The sequence below is a fragment of the Corvus brachyrhynchos genome, unplaced genomic scaffold (genome assembly GCF_000691975.1).
Source record: "Corvus brachyrhynchos isolate BGI_N302 unplaced genomic scaffold, ASM69197v1 scaffold237, whole genome shotgun sequence".
Taxonomy (NCBI): domain Eukaryota; kingdom Metazoa; phylum Chordata; class Aves; order Passeriformes; family Corvidae; genus Corvus; species Corvus brachyrhynchos.
Genome location: NW_008238959.1, coordinates 876,295 through 885,397, shown reverse-complemented (window position 1 = coordinate 885,397; position 9,103 = coordinate 876,295). Strand labels below are relative to the sequence as shown.

Below are 9,103 nucleotides of genomic sequence, written 5' to 3'. Positions count from 1 at the left end.
CCGGGGCCACCGCGGCCGACCTCCCCCGGCCTCAGCGCTTTATGGGTGCGGGCGGTGGGGCTGCCAGGACTGGCGCTGAGTGAGCCCATTTCCCCGGAGCGGAGCATTGTTCCCGGCCTCCGGCCGCCGCGTGGCCCCGCTGATGGACAATACCACCCGTCCCCGACTTCCTGAGCAGACCAGACAGCTTGCTGTTTTCTTCGAGTCTCTTATCACCCCCTGTCATTGAAAGAGAGGTCTGGCTTCGGCTTCGGTTGGGGCTGATAGGCAGCAGCGAAGTGGAAAAGGCGCAGGGGAGGGAGGGGAAGAGGAGGAGGAGGGGGGAGAGGAGCTCCATTACTGTTATTATCGCCCTAATGTTTATTACTGTTCCGAGTTCATTTGCCTTAACCCTTTGGAAGCTGGTCAAATTAAAGATTATCAAACTGATAAGATAAAGCCGCTGTTCTAACGCCCCTGGTTCCTGGCGGAAAAGCGAAGGTTGTGCTGAGGTTTTATTGACTGTGTGGTTTGTGTTAATGCCTTATTGCTGGAGTACAGTGGGGTCCCGAGATAAGACCTTACCCTAAAGATGCCCAGCACTCCCAGCCTGCCAAGGTCCATCAGATGTACAGGGGCTCAGCGCCGTGCAGAATCAGTCCTTTCAAGTCATTCTTTCCCCTTCCCTTCCTCCTCAACATGGTTTTAGTAAAGATTAAACTTTCTGAATAGGGAGGGGATTTGCATAGGAAAACATGTTAGGGGAAAAAAAAACATTATGCCTCTTATTTTCAATGGCATTTAGTTATAAGTGAGTTTCAGCCTATTGGTTGCTTTTGCCTTTTGCCTTTTCCTGTGGTTCTTTGTGAACAATACTGTCTTTCTGCAAAAGACTGCTGACCCAAGAGTGGAAAGCAGTCTGTTCATGCTGCATTAAAACAAATTTAGATCAGGAACCAAATTCACTGGCATTCTTCTATTCCCTTGGTACCCCAACTGCTCCGCAACTTTGCTTTTCTAAGAACAGTGAAAAGAAAAAATAAAAACTGAGTGACAACAAATTTTGGCTCATCTTAAATTCCTCGAGATGTTTACTGTGCTTCTTGTTAGGCTTGGGCTTCGCTTTTCAATATGTTTTATCTTCAGTCTCCTTATATTTACTATGGAGATAGGAGTCTCTTGCTTTAATTATACTGGGTTTTCATCCCTGTTACTATAGCTATTATAACAAACATTACCCTCTGCAAAGAAGCCAAGCCAGTGTTCTCTGTCCCGTGGATCTCCACAAGAACACGCAGAGCAGCGCACAGGAGACACAGTGCTCATTACTGTGACTCCTTCTGGGGTTTGATCCAAGCTCAGCCGAGCCATGCATTGAATTTTGCACCAGTAAGGCGCGTGTTTACAGGCTCTACCGCTCTGGTTTAGTGAGATACTTCTACTTTTCTTAGCAGAGTGATTAGAAGAAGTCACAGTAACTGTTTTCCAGTGTTACATCTGGGTTAAGATGTGACCTCCCTGGGCCTGGTGGCAAGTGTGGCAGAACACAGGGGAACGGGGCATAAGGCTGATGGTGAAAGAACTGCCTAATGAGCAATGCATGCAGTCTCCTGACTGTTTGCAACACTTCAACAAGGCTGTTCTCCAAGCAATAAGCTGCAGCAGATGCACATCTATACTGTGGGGCCTGGTGCTACCACTGAGATTTACTACTCATTAAAAAATGCTATGTAAAATGCTTCAAGAAGTACACAAAAGGGGAAATTATTTCATAATATAGACCTTAGTGTATACATTACTGTGATATAACTTTTTAGTAGGGCCTGTTGTGATAGGACAAAGGGTAATAGGGTAATCATTTTAAACTGAAAGAGGGTAGATTTAGACAAAATATAACGCAGAAACTTTTAATGATGAGAGTGGTGAAACACTGAAGCATCTAAAGCAAATTGCCCAGAGAGGTGGAAGATGCCCCATCCCTGGAAACCTTCGAGGTCAGGTTGGATGGGGCTCTGAGTAACTGACCTAGTTGAAGATGCCCCTACTCAGTGCAGAAGGGTTGGACTATACGAGCTTGAAGTTTAAAGGTGCCTTCCAACCCAAACCATTATAGGATTCTGTGATAATGATGAAAACACAAAACTGCAGTCTAATCAAGTATCTATGTTTAGTTTTTTTTCTTTTAATGGGATAAGTTAAAGCTAAAAATTGACAGTTTTAAGAAGGAAATAAGGAAAATCAAACGCAAGTGGAGTTTGCAGGGAACTTTGGCCCCTCTATTCTTGAAATCTTTCGTGGCAAAACATCTTGAGCAAAAGAGTGCAAGACTAAACACTCAAGCCAGAGCCTCCACCAAGCTGGGTCGTTGCTCTTTGCTTATGGGAGCTCTGATGTAATAAATCATCTTCCAAGCAGTTGCGCTGATTGTGAACGTAACCCTGGCTGCTTTTCAGATGCAGTTACACTGTTGTGTGCTTAGATCAAGTTTGTTTATTTTTAGAGGTAAAGCCTTGTCTGTGCTTCAGCAAGCAGAGCTGGGCACAATTCCATCACAGGTGTTTTACTGAGGACTTGATCTCAGTTTTATTCTTCTGTAAGAGAAAGCAAAAGCTGGCACTGGGTGCTGACTTCAGTAAAGGCACATTTGAAAGGGAATCAGCTGAGCTGTAGTAATAAAGGAAGCCTTGGCCTTCTTTCAGGCCACACTATCTCCTTTTTCTTACATTGTCTTGAGGCTTTAAATTTTCAGTTAAAGTTAATTGAATGAGACAGTGATACAGTGCACAGTGAAACCAGATCAATCACTGCACGAGACAAAATAGGAGTCACAATGTCACTCAGGACAAGAGCTTGGGAAATGTGATATTTACATTAAAATATTTCACATTTTTGTCTCATGGTTTAAGAATCAAATTTAAAAATCCTTACCACATTGCATAACAAATTTCTCTCTGCTTATCTGTATGCATTAGTGTGTGTGCATTTGGACAACAAAATTGAATAATCATAAAAGCAAATTTAGTAATAATGGGGTATTTTATACACAGTTACACAGCCTCAACTGCAGAAAATGTAAAATAGAAAAACTCACACCATAGGAGCTCATTCTGTTCTCTGAGAGGCAGTCATATGACAGTGAGCTGCATATAAAGCCATAGGAGAATTTACGTGCTCATATTAAGTGGCAACAGAGAATTTGACTGCTGTCTTTTCCGTCTTCCTTCCCTTTAAATATTTACCTGGGTATTGTTTCTGACTCCTAGCTTGCTGTTAAAACTTGTCATTACTAGTCACTTATGTCAACTGTTCGCATGGAAAAGAAGGACTTGTTCCTTACAAAATGGATAACTAGAAGCAAAGACTTAATTTTATGTTCATGATCTGGGGGCTGTAAAAGCAACAGAAAGCCTTAATCAGTGTTTTCAGGGTTATAGACTCTTAGCTCAGTGTCTAAATCCTCAGAGTTTTCAGGGAGTCAAAGGGCTTTGTTTTCCTGTCAGTATGTAAAGCACAATGGCACAGAAAAAGTAATCCTGCAGGAATACAAAACGTGAAGTGGTGTCATTTCATCAGATGCTTTTCCATCAGGAGCAGGGATGTGGGGCCATTTATATTCAGCAGCAGCTCTTTTTCAAGAACCACTCCCGTTTCACCAAACTACCTCCCTACCCTTCTCCCCCCAAAAAAAAAAAAATTTTCCAGGTTTTCTCCAGTGGAATCTCCTTCTTCTTTCCTTGCTTTCTGATCTGATTGTAGTTCCAGAAAGTGATGCCCTGGTATTGAAAAATTAATACACTTTAATTATGAACATACAAGAGGGGTTTTTTGGATGGTGGTTTTTTTGTGGATTTTTTCCTTTTGGAAGCCTGACAGATGCATCTCTGGTTTCAGTGAAAGACTTAAACAATATAAACAAGCCGTCATTCTGTTCCAAGAGAAGCTTTTTTTTTAATATTCTTATTTTATTGTAATTACCTTATTGTTTTCATATTATGAGCTACTTGTAGAAAAATACAGGAAACATGAGTGCAATACAATCCTTTAATCAGGAATAGCTTTGTTCTAGTCATCATTTCCATTCAGTGCTGAAACTTTGGCTAATAAGAATGCAATCAAACCTTGAGTTTAGGTGTAATATGGTTTAATATTATGGTTTCATTTGGCCTCTGTACCAAGTAGCTTCTGTAAGTGAACCTTTTTGAAAGTGCCTAGGAGACATTTTGTCTGTAATCTATTTTCAAGTAAATTAACAAAGTTGTGTTTCTCAAAAGGACACAAACATCTTCAGGAGAGCCACTTAAAATCTTTCAACTCAAGACAGCTGGGGAATTTGTATTATCATATATCTTAAACCTTCCATTATTTTCCTCTTTTTTTTTTTTCTCACAGATATAATACCTTTACTGCATCATTGTTAAAGCTTGTGAACTTTTAAAGGAAAAAATACAAGTTTTTTTTATACCTAGATGGATTCAATATACTAGTTGTTTGTGTGATCTCTACCTAGAATCCGGAACTTCAAATACTTCACTTTTACTGATTTGCAGCCTACCCCTAACCTTGTTTTGGCCTACTCATTAGATGGATGTTTATGTTTTTGAATAAAGGGCTGGAATTAGGTAAAGTGTTATTTTAGATAATCTGTTTTAACAAAATGCATTTGTCCAAGACAGTTAAAAGACTGCTCCCAAGCTGTTCAAAAGCAGAATGCAGCTACATACAGCAGGCCATGGAAATTCATTCTGTACTTCCCAGTCGATTTTTTTTTTTTTTAATGGGAAGCCAGTATCTTAGATAAGGCTTAGTTTCAAAGTATGTTTTTATGTAAAGATTGTGGATGTAAAAGTTTTACTTACACAGCATTTATAAACATGAAAATCTAAGTTTTATGATATAGCTTTTATGACTTAAAACTAGGTGATATAAAAAGACTTCAGTTCTAGCTAATGGCTTGAATTAGGGCTGAATAAAAGGCAATTGTTTTTATACTGAAATTATTATTTTATGAAGGATTTCCTTGTTTCCAGACACATATATATACACGCATATGTAAATTAAACGGAACTCCAGATAAAAGACATACCTCCATGAGCACATTAGAGTCTGATCCAAATTTTATCAAAGTTAGTGGGCATCTTTCCCATTTTAAACCAGATTTTGCAATCCATATTCACACGACCCTCCAGGGGTTCCCTCAAGTTGATGCGGTTTTGCATGACTTGGCCTCAAATGTCTGCTGCAGTTTCAAAAGCCCATTATACGGCTGCAGTAGGAAATCATTTAGTCTAATTTAAGGAAATCATGGCGTTTTTTTATTTTCATATCGTTTTGTTCTAATCCATCTGTTTACTCTCTTCTGAAGGCAGGATGAAATGTTTTTTAGCCTAAAGACTGACCTAGTAAAACTGCTGCCTGGAAAAAGTCTCAGCAGACGTGTTTGTTCCACATCCCCTTCTTCAGTGCCATATTTCCTTTGGTGGATTTCCTCTGCTCCTGAAAGAAAGCTGTCTAGCTTTCTTGTGCACAATTATGAAGGAGAATTTCCTACATTTTACTGCACAGGATGAGGTGATTTTGGAAGTTAACGTGACCTGAACCACATATGATCAACAGAGAGCATCTGAAAAATGTAGCATGCAGCATTACAAGTTAAAAAAATCTACATTCACAAAATGCTCCTTAGCTCCACCGCTGGTGGAAGAGGGAGAAGAAAGGCAGTCCATGCATTTTTCTGGAAAGCCTGCTGTGTTACCACCATGAAGTCAAATGCAAGAGGAGAATTCAGCCTTAGCTTTGTTGTTCTGTAACAAAGCTGGGTTTGTTTGGGTTTCCTTAAACCTAGACAGACATAATTTTAATATTTATTGCTACTAAGACACACAGCTTGTGAAGAGAGATGATATATTTTATTCAATCAACATACAGACATTTGGAAAAAGCTAACTGTTTAAACACTGTCTTCCAGTTTTAAACAAAGATACAGTCAGTTTTTGCATTCAATTAGAAATGCAGTTAAAGGAGCTTTTGTCTTTGTTTAATTTTGTTACATTATTTTTGATGACTGGTTGTGGGATTGTTTTGGTGTGGTAGCACTTTTAAGGATACTTGAATAGTAAGGTGAACATGACCAAAGTCTTGGTTTCTGTAATGGTTTCAAGTTAATTTCTTTTCATTTATGAGATATTTAGACTTTCATTTGCATGTGGGTACTCAAAATACTCTAGGAAAAAAATATGTACGCATTCAACAGCTGGATGTTTAGTACTGTTGCATATGGTTACCCATATCCAAACAGTCTTTCAGCATCATTTTTCTGTGCTCATGTTTTTATTTGAAAGAGACTAGTTGTCATGTTTGCTCTGTGATTTACATTATTTAAACAAATGGGGGGAAAAGAATTTGAATCAGCTCATTCACTAGAATGACTAAGATGTACAATAACTTCTTATAAAATGTTCACCGTTATATGGCTGTAAGGCTGGAGTTCAAGCCCTCTGTGTACACACAAAGAAAGAATAACTCTCCATCTGAAACAGCCTGGTGAAAGGATGCTGCCTCCTGGTGATTTAATAGGCATATGAGCTTCCACTAAAATTGCATCTTCAAGAGAAGTAGTTTGCCCTTGGAAAAGTCCAGCGGTGGGCCTGGCCCACGTTCAGTTCACAGGGAAGCAGGAGCAATGGGGAGGCCATGAGGGTGGGGAAGGTAATGGTCCATGCAGCACCTCTGTCTTCTTTTCCGCAGGATTTTCTGCAAGGGGACTGTAGCAAAGCCAGGCAAAAGCTGAACTGGAAGCCGAGAGTCACCTTTGATGTGAGTGGCCTTTCTGGCATGCTTTGTACCTGATGGGTGTTCATGTCCTCTAAAAACAATTCGCAGGGAGGGGAAAGGAGAGGGGACACATCTGTGTGGGGTGACCTGGGCACACTGAGAATCCCCATTTTCGGTGCCTCTCGTGGATCCTTGCTTTGAAGAAAAGCAGACGCTGGCAGCAATGGGCACCCCAGCGCACTGCGGCCCACTGACACACACGGGGGCCTGGGCCAGGGATGCTGGGCCCAGCAAAGCCCCATCCACTCCCTGTTCTGCTCTGGGGGGCCAGGGGGGTTTCTCATGCTCTGGGGCCTTCCTGACATGCTGCCCATTTGTTCCTGCACTGGGACTCTCATCTGTCTCTCTCCCTCCTTCAGGAGCTGGTGAGGGAGATGGTGGACGCTGACGTGGAGCTCATGAGGAACAATCCCAATGCCTGAGCCCTGGCTGGACCCAGCAGGCGTCACAGGACCCATGCCACGGATGCAGCCCATGGCCAGCACTGCCATGAGCCACCAGGGTGGGCAGCTGCCCCTCCCTGTGATGGTTTTATTGTTGGCCTGCCTGTGCGTAAAAGACCGGTTTTATTCCTGCCTCCACCCTCTACATCCTCCCAGTGCCTCTTGCCCCACACATCATCCCAGGGTTAGCTCTGCCTGGGCTAATTCTGTCTTCTGCCATTAACTGGGGAAGGATCATACTGTACCTGAAAAATTGACCAGCCAGCAAAGCCACTGATTTAATTTTCAATTGAGACTCATCTTTCTATTATCTGGGAGCTCCAACATATTTTTATTTAATCCCATATGAGAAACAAAGCATTTCCTACCCTCCACTCCTCCCCTCTCCACATCAGCAGGCCTTTGGTGCAAACATGGGCTCGCCATGCCTCCAGACCTTGCTCCACAGCTTCCCCTCTTCTGCCTTTCCTGAACACTCCTTGTTTTTCTTTCCTGCAGCCTTATGTCCACCCCAGCAGCCCATTTCCAGTACCTGAACTCTGTAAAAGTTTGGATAACTTGATATAACTTGCAGCTAAATCGCCTTTTGACCATGCCGAATTAATTCCTAATTGCTGGAATTGCTTTCAAACCAGTCAAGTCGGGGCTTGTATATGTTTTTCAGATCTTCATTTCAGAGTGTGCATGAGTCATAGAAAGCCTTTTTGTCCAGTACCTTCTCAATCCAGGGAGATCAGGGTGTTTTGGTTTTTGACCCCCTCCCCCAAGAATCAGCCCGTTCCCCTTCCACCCTCTTCCTGCTTACTATAATTAAACCTCAGACGGGAGCGTGAACCATTTCAAAAGAAGACTTAAGAAATAAAAACAAAATAAATAAAAAAGCTTAAAAAAAATAGAAACTTCAAGGTGAGTAAATATTTTTTTGCTTTTTGTGCCAAGGTACCTGGGTTATCCAGAGGTCGTCAAGCCCATACATTTCCCGTTGGTTTAGGATCTTCCACCCACCAATTACTCCCATCATTTTTAACTTTATGCCTGGAAATGAGCAAAGAGCAAGATACACAGGAGGGAGACACACAGGAGATACACTTTCTTGAAGTGCGTCTCCTTCTTTTTAACTTCATATGGGGGGACCCCCATGTTAAAAGGAGGAAAGTAAGGGGGGAGGGGGAGGGTAGCTGTACCCGGAAGCGGTCCCATGATGGAAGTGATGCGGGGTGACAGGAGAGGGCTCGAGAGCAGCCTAGGAGGAGCCGGGAGGGTGCTCCGTGCACCGGTGTCCAAGGGCGGCATTTGCCGGAGGTGCCGTGGGAACTGCGCAGCGCGGAGGGGAGCGGAGTGGACCGCGGCCGGGCAGCCGGAGCAGCCGCTTCCTTTGGGGCTGTTTCTTCGAAAGCGCACGTGGGGAAAGAGAAACGTGGGAACCCAGCCGCTGCTTGAGACCCTTCCTACAGGTGCACAGAGTACGAGCCCTCGTAGGGCGGGGAGGAGAGGGAGCAGCGGAGAGAGAAGGATGTCCCTGTTGCTCTCCCTCCAAGCATCTCCCCACGCGTGTGAGGGTCTGCAACCCGCACGCAGTTTCCGCGGCACGTCGGGGCTCTTCCAGCACAGACCAATGCCGAGTCGTGGAGACTCAGTCCGGAGGCCTGGAGCTCCCCACGGCAGCAGCACGCACACAGTGCCACTCACCCCGCGTGTGCACACCTCCACACGCGGTATATTTAATAAAAAGCTTCCTTGGGCGTTTTTCTCCCCGAACGAGTACGACTCCACTGCTGCGTCTTATTATTTTTTTTTTTTAAGAGTAAAATAACACTAAACCTCCTTCCCGTGGGTTCATGTCCTTGCAT

General features: G+C 43.1%; 1 protein-coding gene across 1 annotated transcript in view; it reads left to right on the top strand.

Annotated features, from left to right (window-relative positions):
- The window catches only part of GMDS (GDP-mannose 4,6-dehydratase), a gene marked incomplete at its 5' end in the record, with an annotated part of 352,873 nt that extends 344,715 nt beyond the window's left edge, over nt 1-8,158 (top strand). Inside the window, 2 exons of the mRNA XM_017738583.1 lie at nt 6,724-6,792; nt 7,170-8,158. Of these exons, the coding sequence (XP_017594072.1) occupies nt 6,724-6,792; nt 7,170-7,232 (132 nt within the window). The remainder of the gene's footprint in view (nt 1-6,723; nt 6,793-7,169) is intronic.
- Nucleotides 8,159-9,103: the final 945 nt, after the last annotated feature.